The following is a 14,460-nucleotide window of genomic DNA, read 5'->3' on the forward strand; positions in this document are numbered from 1 at the left end:
CATACATCATCCCTTCTCATATCCCTGCCTGTCACGTAGAGCTGGCGTTGATCTAGCTCACAAACTCTTCCCTAGCGCAATGGCTTCGTTTTATCTTGATTACCTGCAGCCTTTGGCTCCACTTGGACAGTTTAAGGCTTCGCGAATCAACGTGACTGGTTCCAGGGCGGACTGCTGAAATTCGAGTGAAGGCTAGTTACCATCACCACATTGACTTTATCAAGAGTCTATACTCTACCGTAGCCGCAATGCACACACTCCAAGAGCTGCGCTCTGGCGCATGTAAAGGGCTCCCCAAGCTCAAATTGACTTGTCGGCTGGATGATTTTCCACCAGAGATTCTCTCTCTTGGGCAAGACCTAGTGCATCTGGACCTGTCAGGCACAGGCATCTCCTCTCTTCCTTCTGACATTGGCGCCCAGCTACCCAACCTCAAAATCTTGTTCTTGTCGAACTGCAACTTCACAAACTTTCCCTCGGCCCTTGCATCATGTCCGTCTCTCTCGATGGTCGCCTTCCGCGACAACAGCATGACCTCAATCCCTGAAAACTCACTACCGCCAAAGCTGAGGTGGCTCATCCTAACGAACAACAAGATTACGGCCTTGCCGAAGTCCATTGGCTCCTGTGGTCAGTTGGAAAAGTGCATGCTCGCGGGGAATTTCCTTACCGCGCTGCCGGACGAGATGGCGGGATGCCAGAAGCTGACCCTTTTGCGCCTGTCGGCCAACCGAATCGACCAGCTTCCTGACTGGCTTTTCCACCTCCCCAACCTCGCATTTCTCTCCTTTGCCGGGAATCCCTGCACAGAATCGGCACGGACGACCAGCCGCGCCCGTCGCAACTCGGACAGCCTTCCACGGATTCGCTGGTCCGACCTCACGACGCACGAGGTCCTGGGCGAGGGAGCCTCGGGCATCATCTCCAAGGCGACCTGGCGCCGGGATGGCTCCGAGGAAGACGTGGCCGTGAAGTTGTTCCGTGGCTCGCTGACCAGCGACGGCACGCCAGTCGACGAGATGCGGGCGTGCATGTCTGCCGGGGCGCACGCCAACCTCGTCGACGTCCTGGGCCGCATCCATGGACATCCAGACGAGGGCCGGAGCACTAGGGCCGGCGGGTTTCAGGGCGGGCTGGTCATGCAGCTCATCCCCCCGACGTACCGGACGCTGGGCAAGCCTCCGTCTTTGGATAGCTGCACCAGGGATTGCTACGACGCCTCGGACCCGCCGCTTTCGGCCGAGACTGCCGTAAAGATCCTAGCGGGCGTGGCGGCCGCCACGAGGCACCTGCATTCCAACGGAATCTACCATGGTGACCTGTACGCGCACAACATCATGGTTGACGACGAGGCGCGGGCCCTGCTGGGGGATATGGGGGCCGCAACAATCTACGGGGATGACGGGAGGTTCCCGTTGCTCGAGGGGCTCGAGGTGTTAGCTTTTGCCCACCTAGTCGATGACGTGGGCGGGCTGATGCGTGACTCCGACTCCGAGTCGGCCGGGGAGGTTCTAGAACGGCTCAAGGGGTTGCATCGGCAGTGTTCGGTGTCCCAAGTTGCCGACAGACCATCGTTTGGGAGCATCCTCGAGACGTTGCAGGGTTTGTTGGTGTTGTTGCAAGGGTGAATGATTTATGTACCGTCGGGCTTAGTTTCTTTCTGGATTGGGATCGAGGTATGGATGGTATGGACCCAAAGACCTCGTGCCTGCATGAAACCTACTGGGCACACCGGGCGCACCGGGCACTGAGGATACATCGGATATTTGGTGCACATCGGCAAATTGGGCACTTGGGTACATGCGAATCGGAGTGAGTTTTGCTCCATTCACCAAAGCAGGGCAGGTCTCGTCTCGCCCACATTTTTCATGTTGTTTTGATCATAACTACAGTACAACTGCAAATGAGCCGTCAAGACGATGAGTTGATCTCGCCGAGCGTCCTACCAGACAGCTGGGTCAACAGCCTGACGACAGAGGAACCGCCGTGCTGGACTTTGAGAAACGGAGCTCGAATAGATGCATCTCAATGTATCCAAGGGGAAAAACCTCGCCAGAACTTATTCACGTAGGTCCAGTCTTGCAATCCCCGCCAAAGTCAATGGGGAGGAAGTTTGGGGCCTTTGGGCGCTTTCCGCGAAAACGTATTTCCCAAAACGAGTCAAACCACGTCTTTTAGTCTTTAAGGTTTTGCGGCCAGCCGACGAGCCTTTCCATAGTCCATACCGAACCAATGATCAGCAAGGTTAGGTCTTTGTTCATGGTCCACGAGTCATCAGACGGGAGGGCCGAAATATGAAGAGGCCTCTTGTTTTTTTTTTTTTTTTTTTTTTTTTTTTTTTTTTTTTTTTTTTTTCGCTGTTATGATGTGACGTCTAGATGGTTATGTTTTTGTTTGCTTTCTGTTGCCTCCCACGCCCCTTGACTTTGCACCTCACCTACTTCCTAAGCTTGCTTTTCATGTTTGCTGAGCAGGTGACGCTTTGTTTTTTTTTTTTTTTTTTTTTTTTTTCGTTTCTTTGCGTTTCTTTGCAGGTTCAAAAACACAAAAAATTCGTGAAAATCGGATGACAGAACGGCTTATTCGTTGTTCCGCAGGCTCCGGAGGAGTTATGCTGCCGGTTGGTCCCAAGACGTCCGAAAGTGCAAGCATTTGGGTGGAGAAGAGACATCAGACCGTCTCCGGGTCCAGATTAGGCTGGAATCGACACCATTTTGTCCATGTATTTTATTGTGTGACAGACCCCTGGTATAGACACCGACCTTGCGAGCATCTGTTTTTTTTTCCTTGTGGAAAACCTTGCGGTATCAGACAAACATGGGGAGAAACTCAAAGTATATTGCTCGGTGGCTTACTACTGTACTTAAGGAGGCGTTATACATGCAGGGCTTTTGAATCCACAAAAAAAGTGTGGATAGAAAGAACGGAAAGTTCCTTACACATTTACAAAGTATATAAAACACGAGGTGGTGTTGGAAAGTTGCTCGGTAGTATAAATCCCGTATTCGTATGCCTCGCCCCGCTATGAACTACACCCTAGTTTAAGTAGTACTACTGCTAGGTATAGTAATAGTAGAAAAAAAAAGAGAAAGAAAAAAAAGATCACTTAACGACCTCAGTCTAGACAGTAGATAGGGAGTACCTCCGTAGGCAGGTAGACTGTGTCTATCAAATGACGACATGGGGCTTGAATAAGCAAGAGGGGTTTGGACGTGAGGCGGTGAGAGTTTGTTTGCAGAGGAACAAGAAGAAAAAAGAAAGGCAAAGTGAAAGAACAGACGAAACTCCAATCCCGATCAGGAGCACCGGTCGCCAAAAGAAGGAGGAACAAGGATGAGGGGGTATGGGGATTATCAGTTTTGGGACATGTGCCATTTTTTTTTAAATTCTTGTTGTTCATGTATTGTATTATTCTCGTCCTGTCGGTATTTTGTTTTGACCAACGGCCGGTAATACCAAGTACGGACTTGTTGCACTTTATTACAGGGGGCTGAAAAATCTCGGTCGAGACGGCGTATTTCAGCCCACGCAACTGATGGGAAAACCCTGCATCGGCCGTCTCTCCGTCGTCCGTATTTCGTATAGCTCAGGTAAAGCCCTTGGGAAAGCTACCTATAGGCAGTTGATTATGCACTCCGTATGTATCGTAACCAACACCCAGGGCGGATAAGCAAGCAAAAAGCAAGGTACAGACTTTGGTAGCGTGGCGCGATCCCGACGCCAAGTTTTGCACCGGTCAGATTCGTCCCCCGGTCTCAGCACACTATTGGAGCTTGAATGTCAGGCCGAATGGGACAAGATAAAAAAAAATCGTTTTTTTTTTTTTTTTTTTTTTTGGAGAACAGTCGGATCATTTACTGTGGTATTTGTCTGGAGGGGCGGTGGGGTTTGACCCAGATGGAGCAAAGCAAAAGGCCAAATCTGACGGAAAGGATGTCCCGGGTGCACAGTAACCAGCGCTGCCATCTACCTACTACCTAACAATGTACAGGAAGGACCCTAGCAACCCTGGCTGGCTATCCTGTTTCCACTGAGCGTGTCAGTCGGGCTGAATCCAGCCCTGGCCATTCTAGGTCAACCTTAATTTTGTTCTTGTCATGTTATTTTATATTTTGTGATTGCATTTCCTTTTGTACCATCGGCGGTCAAGGAAAATCCCCTGCCTTTTATTTTTTTTTTACAGTGGGAGACAGAAGCGGGTCTGTCTCTCTGGCTTGACCTGGTCCAGTTAAGATTTAGGGGCGGTAAAGGAGGGGAAAAAAAAGAAACCTCATAACGCCGAATTAAGAAAGAGACAAAGATGAGACGGGATGAAACCTAGAGACGACGATGATGATAATGATGATGATGGTAATGTTAAGTAAACAACCAAATAGCCTCATGTATTTGTATACATATCGTGGGATGATATTTTCGGGTAGCTGTCAACCCGAATCGGTCAGACACAATGGAATCTAAGCAGCCCAAACCTAGGTATTGAAGCTGCTGTGTTTGTCTGCTCCCTTTCGTGTAGTTGGGGAATATCTTAGGCGCCACCTTTGTTTTATCATTATTATTATTATTACTATTATTATTCCTGTTATCCAATACGGGACCGGCGTGCCGTTTGCCCTTGTTTTTACCGTTCGGACACTACGAAGTAACCCGAACAATAATAAAAAAAAAGAAGAGGAAAAAGAAAAAGACCAACTGCATCTCTCTCAGACCCTACACGTCGTCGGCGACTGGTCAGCATTAATAATATTGATTGATTGGAAGGTTTACTGCCACGAGCCCATTTTGCGCACTTCTCGCTTGCCAGAAACTGCAACGACACATGCTCGGCAGCCCACAAAAAACAATAAACTGCAAGACACTCCCCATAACCTTTTTTTGGCTGCTGCTTCCCTTCTTCCAGCCCCCAAGTCAGCCCACTCTTCCGCACTTCTCTCCACTTGGACTTGAGTTTCGACTCTAACAAACAGTCGTGAGCTTGGTTTGTCGATCATATGGTGACAGTTGTGCCGGTTGGACAACGTCACACGGACAAGGCAAAAAGGCGGAGAGCACCGACTTTGTTCATCATACCATACCATACCCACCAAAGAAAGCAACCTACTCGACCTTGGCTTTCTATATATGGTTCTTCAAGGAAGCAAAACCATGCCCCCCACCTTGACGGCCATGTAGTGTTACTCCAAACGGCTGTGCTGTCTCTGAACACAATTACACAATCGTCAATATAGCATCTTGGCTTGCTATCTATCTATCTATCTTGTTCAATCAATCAATCGATCAATCAATCAATCGCACGAGGCTTCTTTGGAAGTTATTTCCCTGTTATTGCTTTCGAAAACCTAAACTCACCTGGTCAGCTCTTGGCTTCTTATATTTCGGCACATCATCGTACCGACAGCAGCCACCCCCAGAGTTTTTTTTTTTTTTTTTTTTGTGTCTTTCTCCAAATCGAGTCTTGTATGCAAATCACTTACACCTATCTTACCCTAACCAACTCTGCTGCTATATTTTATATCGCCAACATAGCAGAAGCAATCAATCTGGGCGTCAAGAGAGTGGGCGCGGGGTCACCTCATTGATCTGATCCCGCAGTACCCTCAATCTCTAACCCCCCTCAAGAACCCACCCAACATGTTCCAATTTGATCCGAGTCTCATCCCTTCCCTGCGGACACGCAAAGCTCTCTTGGTCATCGACCTCCAGAACGACTTTGCCTCCCCTACGGGTGCGCTTCCCGTCACCGAGCCCGAGGGGTACATCGGCCGCATCCTCGATGTCGCTGCCGCCTTCCGCGCCTCTGGCGACGGCGACGTGATCTGGGTCCGCTCCGAGTATGACGCACCCCGACCCGTCGAGAACGACAACATCTTGACGAGCGATGCGCTGCTCGTGCCGTCGATGCGGAGCAGTACCAGCCGTCTGCGCAGGCTGAGCGTCGACAAGAGCGAGCAGGACGACGAGGCCTTCCTGAGCGGCGGCACCGGTGCCAGCAAGCCCGTCTGCGTCCGCCCCGGCACGTCAGGGGCGGAGCTGGTCGCCGAGGCGGCCGTCGACTCCAAGAGGGACTCGAACCTCGTCAAGACGCAGTACTCGGCCTTTGCGTCGGGCCAGTTGCTCCCTCTGTTGCGCACCCGCCTGGCCACGGAGTTGTACGTCTGCGGGGCGCTCACCAACATCAGCATACACGCCACGGCGCTGGATGCGGCCTCGCACGGTTTCGCCATGACGCTGGTTGACGATTGCTGCGGATACCGGAGCGCGGCGCGGCACGCCAACGCGGTTCGGAACCTGATGCAGCTGACGGGCTGCGAGACGACGACGGCGCACGACATGCTGGTCCGATTCGGGACTTCCGGGCCCGAGCAGCAGCGGCCACAGCAGCGACCACGACCGCCGCCGGGACCCGTGCGGACGGGTGCGAGGGCGACGGGGGATGCGGGGCGCCCCGGTTGTCCCGGGAGCAAGCTCGTAGGTAGCAGCAGCGACGGGAAAGCGGACATGAGTGAAGCATCATCATCATCATCACCACAGCCGTCCTCGTTGCAGACCGACCCCAGCATCACCACCAGCACAAACACCCTCCCACAAGCCATGTCCAAGCTGAAGCTAAGTAGTGACCCGTCTTCACGGTCAGCAGTTGCCGAGCCCGCCGGTCCTCGGCCGGAAACGACTAAGCCTGCGCTTCAGGCCCTGGTGAGTGGCGACGTCGGAGCGGGCGTGGGCAAGCAAGATGCAACTGCCATGGACGAGCCGACAACGGACGGTCATGCGCCGAGCGAGTCGCCGGTAACCGGTCGCGAGCAAGGCCCTTGCAAGTCTGCAGAGGTGAGATTTAAGGTAGCGTGAACACTATTTTCCGGGACAGTCAGTGCCTTTGTAGGCAGCCTACCCACCTGTCTAGTGATGGCCTCGAGTTTTTGACCAACATTCCTGCAATACAGAAGTCGGAAACCCCACGGCAAAAAGCGGACGAGTCAATAAAACGAGTTGAAGCCGCCCCGAGCACCTCAAGGGCAGTGCCGGACGACGACCCTGTGGGACCTCTCTGTGAGGGCGACACCACCATAATCCCAGACCTCCTCCCCACCGCGCTCGAGGACGGCATATTCGATAAACTCCGTGCCGAGGTCAGCTGGCTTCGTATGTCGCACCAGGGCGGCGAGGTTCCCCGGCTCGTGTGCGTACAGGGAGCCGTGTCAGCGACGGATTCCAGCGTGCCCCTGTACCGGCATCCGGCAGACGAGGCACCACCGTTGGTTCCTTTCTCGCCGACGGTGCTACAGATCAAAGAACACGTGGAGCGCCACGTCGGACACGAGCTCAACCACGTCCTCATCCAGCTGTATCGCAGCGGGCAGGACTACATCTCGGAGCACAGCGACAAGACTCTCGACGTCGTGAGGGACAGCTACATTGCCAACGTCAGTCTGGGCGCCGAGCGGAAAATGGTGTTCCGGACCAAGCGCGGCGACAGCAGCAAGACGGACAAGGGCGACAAGGAAGGGGAGGGCGGCGACAAGAAGCGAGAAATAGTCAAGGCCAGGCTGCCACACAACTCGCTCGTCAAGATGGGGCTGCGCACCAACGCACGCTGGACCCACGCCGTTAAGCAGGACAAGCGTGCTGACCGGGACCGGTCGGCTCCTGAGCTGGCGTTTGGCGGCGCCAGGATCAGCCTCACATTTAGACGCATCGGGACGTTTCTGGACAAGGAGGGGCTCTTGGTCTGGGGCCAGGGCGCGACGGGCAAGACGCGAGCCGATGCGAAGCCCGTCAAGAACGGGGCTTCGGAGGAGGCTGAGCGCATGATTCGCGCCTTTGGCGTCGAGAACAATACGCCACACTTCGACTGGGATGCAGTCTACGGCGAAGGGTTCGACGTACTGCACTTCAAGGCCGTGCCGAGGCTGTGGGGGGCTGGAGACGAGACTCGCAACCTGCGGGTCAAGCTGATGCTGGGCGCGTATGGTGTTGGGTTTGCTGATGGTGGGGACCACAACCATGAGAAGGATGTTGGAGAAGCCACCTCGGCCGAGGAGCTCAGGTTCGTCGACAACGACGTGGACAAGTCAGACGTGCGGGGCGACCTGGCAGTCATGCTCTACCTAGAAAGCACATACGGCAGCCTCTCGGCCGGCAAGACGGGCTCGCTGGCAACGAGGCTGACACGCTTCGAGCGGGCAATGGGCTTGTTGGGCAAGTGGCGAGCCACGGGCGGTGGGGACAAGGGTCTGAAATCGCTCCAGGACGACCTGGCAGTGTTTGACGACTACATGTCGTCGGGCGCCGAATATGTGGCGGGCGGCGAGGCGCCCTCCCTTGCTGACTTTGCGCTGTGGCCTGTGCTGCGGGACATGGCTGGCTCGGTGGTTGCGAGTGAACAAGGGACCAATGAGAAGGAGAAGGTTAAGGAAGACGAGGCTTTCAGCAGCCTACTGGAGGGAATGGGGCTGGGTCGATTGGGAAAATACTATGAGCGATTTGGGCGGGAGAAGTTTGTAGGGCGGGTCGTGGAGTAGGAAAACTTGGGGGCGAAAAAGGGGCATTTTGGGAGGTGAAGGGTCATGTTATTCTGCGGGATTCTTTCATGTTTCCAAGTCTGGCTGGCGTTGTCTGTGTTGTTAAAAAGTTAGATTGGGAAGCCCAGGTATGATACCCGGGTTGCAAGGTAGAAAATAATGTTTGTTGTTTTGTGCGTCTGCCCATATCAAGTAATGCCAAAGCTTCTAGAAGCGAGGCTGAACATTTCGAGCTGAGGACATGGGGGAGTTTGTTGGAAGTCGATATAGAGTGCGATGATTTTACTTTGCACTCTACCTGATGACAGCCAGGAACACAAACTATGGTAGAAATAAAACGAGATCACGATCAAAGTTGACCAGAGGAGCCGACGGAATTTATAAATGCTAAATCAGAAAAAAAAAAAGTATACAACGTCCAGGTCGTAGGCGCATGTGAACAGCTTCCCTCCACTATCCTAGATCCAGGCAGAAGAAGAAGAAAATACATTTCATCCGGTCCAAAGCTGTCCGTTGATTATCAGCTCGCCAAGCCTTTGATGACCTGATCAGGGCGGAATATGCTTATGTGGAATAAACCTCCCTCTCTTTCCCCTCTCCACTCTTTTTCTTCTTCTTTTCAGTTCTCCTTCCACGTCTGGCCCGAACATGTCTCGGAACGCTTTGACTTGTAAACCCAACATGTGGGGGAGCCAAGCGGGATCATGGCAATGATCCGATGGCGAGGTTCGGGGCAGCGTTTGTTTGTTTCGGGTATTCCTCCCCCCCACCCCACTTTGCCGATGGTTTCGTGCCGACCTCGGATGCGCTTGGTGCGTATGACAAGGCGTTGCGGGCGTCCCGAAAATATCACAAACTGCGACGGCCGGGCAACATTTGTCGCGGAAAATGACTCCTGCGGCTTCGTCTGGGGGGGGGGGAGAAAAGGAGCGTCGGTTACTTTTTGCTCGTCTTTGCTCCATACTCGTCTTTGCTCCATAGGAGTTCGGATCGTCGTCCCTGACGTCGGGGGCATGGGAGGAGTTGTGCGCACCATGGGAGGCTTCTGTTATTTGCTGGCAGGGGTGGGCTGAGGTGACGGTGAAATGGTATGCGGTGCTAGTTATAAAGCTCTCGTCCTTGTTCCGCTCGAGTAAATAACACATCGTCAGCCCATGGCACAACACAAGCTCAGGACGAGAAACGCAGTCCCGTTCGAGACAATGTCATTCATCAAGGACGACACAAACACAACCGAGGCCGTGGTTCATGTCGCCCCGCGTCCGTTCGCTTTACAAATACAGATCTGCCCGTCAACTAATTCTAGGCCCAACAAGCCCTTCCCCTCGAGCCAGATATCAACCTTCCACGAGGGACACCATAGCAGGAGAAAAAAAAAACAAATAGGAACGTAGCCGAGGCGGAGTGGAAAACGGGGTATAAGTAAAAACTCGGCCTGGAGGATCATGGCATGGTAACGATTAAGATCGCTCCCCTCATAAGCAATAAAACAAAATAGAAAACCGTTACAACGAAAAAAGACCATCAACGTCCACAGAATTCCTTGTCTGCTGATTTTGATACAATGCATTGGATAACATATCCCATTCCCCTTCGCGGCAAGAAAAGCTCGTTCATCCTCCATCTCAATCACCATTAGTTGCCGCAGTCGTCTCACTCGCCTTTTCCGTCTTGCTGTCTTGCTGTTTGTCCTTCCGTCCCTCGGCAGATCCATTGCTAGCCAAGAACATTTCCCTGAACTGCGCGTTGCTCTTCTGTGCGGCAGCCGCCTTTGCGTCGGCCACCGACGAGACGGTGCCGTTCGTCCCCTCGGTTGTAGCCGCCGTCTTGACCGCAGCCTTGGGGAAGAAGCCAAGCCCCGCGACTCCGCCCCTCTTGGGCTTCTGACCGCCCAGCACAGGCCGCGAGACCCTCGGTGGCGGCATCATCATCGCCGACGCCTTCTTGGGCTCTTTCTTCCCGTCACCCGCTGCCGCCTTGTCCACCGGTCCGTCTATGCGATCGCTCCTGACGGCGTCCTTTTCTTTGAGCAACTCGGCGACCGTGCCGGTTCTTATCTTGCAGCTGTCGATTTCGGCCCCGTCCAAGGCCAGCTGCGCCTTGCCGGCCGATGCGTGGTCCGCCAGCTCCACGATTGCGCCTCCATGGTCCGGGCGGAGAACCAGCTTGGAGATGGTCGCGCCCTCGCCTGCGTGCTTCTCGACTAGCGCGCGCACGCGGGCGTCGTTGACAGTGTCGGGTATGTCGAGCAGCGCAAAGGTCCGGAGGTCGCGTGCCTCCCTGCTTTCCTTGCTATGGCCGGCATCCTGGCGCTCGGTGCTTCCAGTCATGGCTATGTCACCCTCCCCGTCCGGCTTGGGCGATGGTGATGCGGCCGTGCGGGCCTGCGGCTTGAAGTTGGTGACCTTGGTCGGCTCCACCGTGACGATGTTGTTTTTAAGCTTGACACCGTTCAGCTCCGCGACTGCCTGGTCGGCCTGTTCCTTGGTTTCGTACACGACGAATCCTGTCCCTTTGCTCCTGCCTGCCATGTTCTTGAGAACGCGCACCGTCTGGACGGTTCCAATCTTGCCAAATACCTCCTTGATGGAGGTCTCATCCGCATCCAACGGTAGATTTGCCACCTTGACCTCTCTGCCCTCGGATGTGGCTCCCTCTCGGGCCTTCTTCCTTGCTGGGTCCGAGTATTTGACGCTGAGCTTGAACTTGCCCTGCAGCTCCTTGCCGTCCAGCTCGGTTGCCTTCCTTGCCGCCTCGGCCTCCCGGAAGCTGACGTAGCAGAATCTCCGGTGCGTGTTGAACTTGAGGCTCGGCCAGCGGATGTCAAAGATCTCACCGCAGTCCCTGAACAGGTTGCGGATGAAGTCTTGGTCGGCCGTGGGCGGGTAGTTGGTCACAAACAGCGTCAGGGAGTCGCCCGGTTTCACCTCGATGACCCTCTCGCCGTAGTACTTGCCGTCTCGCAGCAGCGCCGACCTCGCGTCGTCGGTGGACCGGAACTCGACGAGCGCGGCCGCGGATCGGTCGTTGTCGACTTTCTTCAGGACCATGCTGTTCACATGTCCGTACTCACGGAAGTACTGTCGCACCCTGGTCTGCGTCGTGTCAGCCGGCAGATTCGTCACCATGACAGTCGTGTGTTCGCGGTCCCGCTTGAGCGCCGACGCAGCCGGCTGCGACGAGCCGGCTGCATCCTCGCCCGCCGCCACCGACTCGCCGTTCCGGGGTCGTTTGTTCGCACCTTGGTGGCGGTCAGGTGTCGCGTCACTTCGCTTGCGCTTGGCCGCTGCCGAAGGTGAGTCACCCGCCTGTTGCTCCGTCGCCGCCGCCGCCGTGTAGGCGGCCACCGCGGCCGCCTCGCCCTGCCGGCGCTGTTCCACCTGCTTCCTGACCCTGTGGACCAGGTCGTAAGCCGAGCGAAGCTTCTCGGGCGTCTCGTAGTCGTTGCAGTGTTGCAGATAGACATCCAATATCCTCTCTGGCCAGTCCAAATCTTTCCTCTTAAGCGCCTGCAGCAGCACCTCGGTGGCCTTTGACGGCACTTTGAGCTTTGGGGGCATGGCCTGCCCGGGCGTGGGACTGCGGTTCTTGCCCTTTTCTGCCTGGAACACCGACAGCTCCCACACGTAGAACTGCAGCCAAAAGTTGTAACTCACGGCATACAGCGGCTTTTCAGCCAGCCTCAGCCACTGAAAGCGAGCCTCGTCGATGGCGCCGTGTTTCTCGGTCAGGTAGTTGATCAGGATACGCTCGAGTCGGAAGTTTGGGTCTCCGACGTAGGAACTACCGAACCTCCGCTCACCCCACACCTGAACAGCTTCCAGAGCAGCCAAGAGGCCCGAGTCGGCAAGATCCGTCATCTCCTCGGTGGCGGCGGGGTCGAGGGCCGACCGTTTTAGGTAGCCGCACCATGCGGCATACATGTCTACGACACCCACCATTCCATCGCGGTCGAGCTGCGAGCTGTCGGTGGCGGCGTGCTTGATCCGTTCCATGGCCGAAAATGACAGACCGGCCTCCTCGCAGCTGAGTATGTAGCGCGCCCACAGCGGGCCCGACCATGGGCAGTGCGACACGGCGCCCTGCAGCACCGTGGGGCTACTGGGCAGTATTTGTAGCATGTCTGGATCGCGGGACTCGGGGCTGTTGAAGCGGTTGTACAGCGTCGATACAAAGACGGCGTAGTCGGTCCATGTCTCTTCGTCTCTGGCAAGGACACCGGTCAAGGCGCGTGAAAAGAGGGCCATGGCGATCTGTATGGAGATTTTGGGGTTCTTCTTTTCCCGTACCGTGCTGGCGATCTCGAACTGGAGATAATCTCGCATGGCTGTCTTTTGCGCATCCTCGTCGCCCGACTCGACCGCCTTTGCCAGCTTGAGCTCGTAAGGATCGCGCTTCTCGTACAACTCCCTCGCAGTCTGCGACCGCGTGGTAATCTCCTTCATGGTGCTCTCCCACGCGGATTGGTTATATTCGTTGAGGAACATGGAAAAGGATTGGGATGTCTCACTCCAGTTCCTGTGCGGGATGAGGAGACGGTTGCGGAACAGGTGCGTGATGCGCTTGACGCCCTCCGCGGTCCTGGAGAAGCCCAGCAGCTCCATCTCCTTGCCGATCCATCGATTCCATAGTTCGTGGCTGTCGCTCAGTCGGTACTGCGTCGCCTCGTGGCCCTCCTGCCACAACCGGAGGGCCGAATCCAAGGAAAAGATGTCGCGAGCTGTGGGTAGCTCCTCGGGTTTCCACGTGGCAAAGCCATTCTGACCGGGTCGCTGACAGCTCTGGTATAGATACCAAAAGTATTCGCAGTAGGCCAGCCACAAGGTGAGGCTGCCGTTCTCGAGAGTGACTGCCTTTTTGTAGAGTTCAAGGACCTGGATGCGCGACTCGATGTCGTGGGCACGGCGCTTCTGCTGGTCGATATAATCGAGCCAGTTCTCCTCGCCGACGGGAGGCGCCGGCGGCGGCGAGGGCGCAGCGTGGGGGACGGACGACTGGGGCGCGATCGCGTGAGGATTTGGAGTCGACGTCGCTCTCGATCTGTCGTTCATGATGGGTTGTGACGAGGTTGTTTGCGGGGAGACCGCCTGACGTAATTGCAGGTAGGACACTTTTGCGGTAAGGCGAAAAAAAAAAGTAACAAAAAAAAAAAAAAAAAAAAAATCAGGCAAGCGATGCTCTGCTAGCTACCCGAGCTACCTGTGCTGCTCGCAATGGTGACTAAAATGCGGCAGAGCGATGGCGGCTTTCCACCCACACTTGTCTCTCCGTCGTATTGGCGACGACAGCACCGAATAGACCATCTGTCGAGTCGTTGGTTGCACACCAAAACAGTGGCTAACCGAGATAGCAACAAGTTGTCGTGACGACACTTTTGGATTGCTCAGGCACACGGCGTCCCAGATCGAGGCCAAGTTTCAGCGGCGAAAAAGGCAAATCTGGCGCGGAGAGGGAGCTTGGCAGAGTTTAGTTTGGTCGGGACGAGGGAAAAGTATTCTGGAGGCCGACACCCTGTTCGTTTGTTGAACATTGGATTTTCAGACCGATCCGAATGGTGGTTGGGGAGGTTTACTGGAGCAGTGTGGAATGCGTTGCATTGACGGAGGGTGCCGGAGAAGCAAATGCGAGAAAAAAATTGACCCGCGTCGGTCGCAACGAATCCATCAGAATCCAACATCGTTTACTTGGCGTCCAGGCAGAGAGGAGACCGACCGACTACCGAAGCAGCTCTCACAAATGCGGCAGAGCTGGAGCCGATGGGCCCCACACTAGCTCGGGGGTCAACTGACGGTGTGACCCTCCCTCTCGTCCAGCTATCTCTCGTTACGAGCAGCTGGAGAAGGTGGGCAACAGGACACTGGACGCCCGGACATTTTGTCGCGGCACAGTTTCCTAGGAGACTGGCTGTATCAACGGCTGCACAAAGGGTCTTTTTTTTTTTTTT

At 55.0% G+C, this 14,460-nt stretch overlaps 3 protein-coding genes across 3 annotated transcripts; 2 read left to right on the top strand and 1 right to left on the bottom strand.

Moving 5' to 3' along the window:
- Positions 1-248: 248 nt before the first annotated feature.
- Positions 249-1,628, top strand: PpBr36_05453 (uncharacterized protein; the record flags this gene model as incomplete). Its single annotated transcript, XM_029892609.1, has 1 exon — positions 249-1,628. One exon carries the CDS (start codon positions 249-251, stop codon positions 1,626-1,628), a length of 1,380 nt encoding a protein of 459 aa, XP_029749513.1.
- A 4,000-nt stretch (positions 1,629-5,628) lies between these two features.
- PpBr36_05454 (uncharacterized protein) lies at positions 5,629-8,516 on the top strand (the record flags this gene model as incomplete). The annotated part of the gene is made up of 2 exons (XM_029892610.1): positions 5,629-6,822; positions 6,939-8,516. The coding sequence occupies 2 exons, from the start codon at positions 5,629-5,631 to the stop codon at positions 8,514-8,516; spliced, it is 2,772 nt and encodes a 923-aa protein (XP_029749518.1).
- A 1,625-nt stretch (positions 8,517-10,141) lies between these two features.
- Positions 10,142-13,567, bottom strand: PpBr36_05455 (uncharacterized protein; the record flags this gene model as incomplete). Its single annotated transcript, XM_029892611.1, has 1 exon — positions 10,142-13,567. One exon carries the CDS (start codon positions 13,565-13,567, stop codon positions 10,142-10,144), a length of 3,426 nt encoding a protein of 1,141 aa, XP_029749519.1.
- Positions 13,568-14,460: the final 893 nt, after the last annotated feature.

This window comes from Pyricularia pennisetigena, chromosome 6 (genome assembly GCF_004337985.1).
Source record: "Pyricularia pennisetigena strain Br36 chromosome 6, whole genome shotgun sequence".
Taxonomy (NCBI): Eukaryota; Fungi; Ascomycota; class Sordariomycetes; order Magnaporthales; family Pyriculariaceae; genus Pyricularia; species Pyricularia pennisetigena.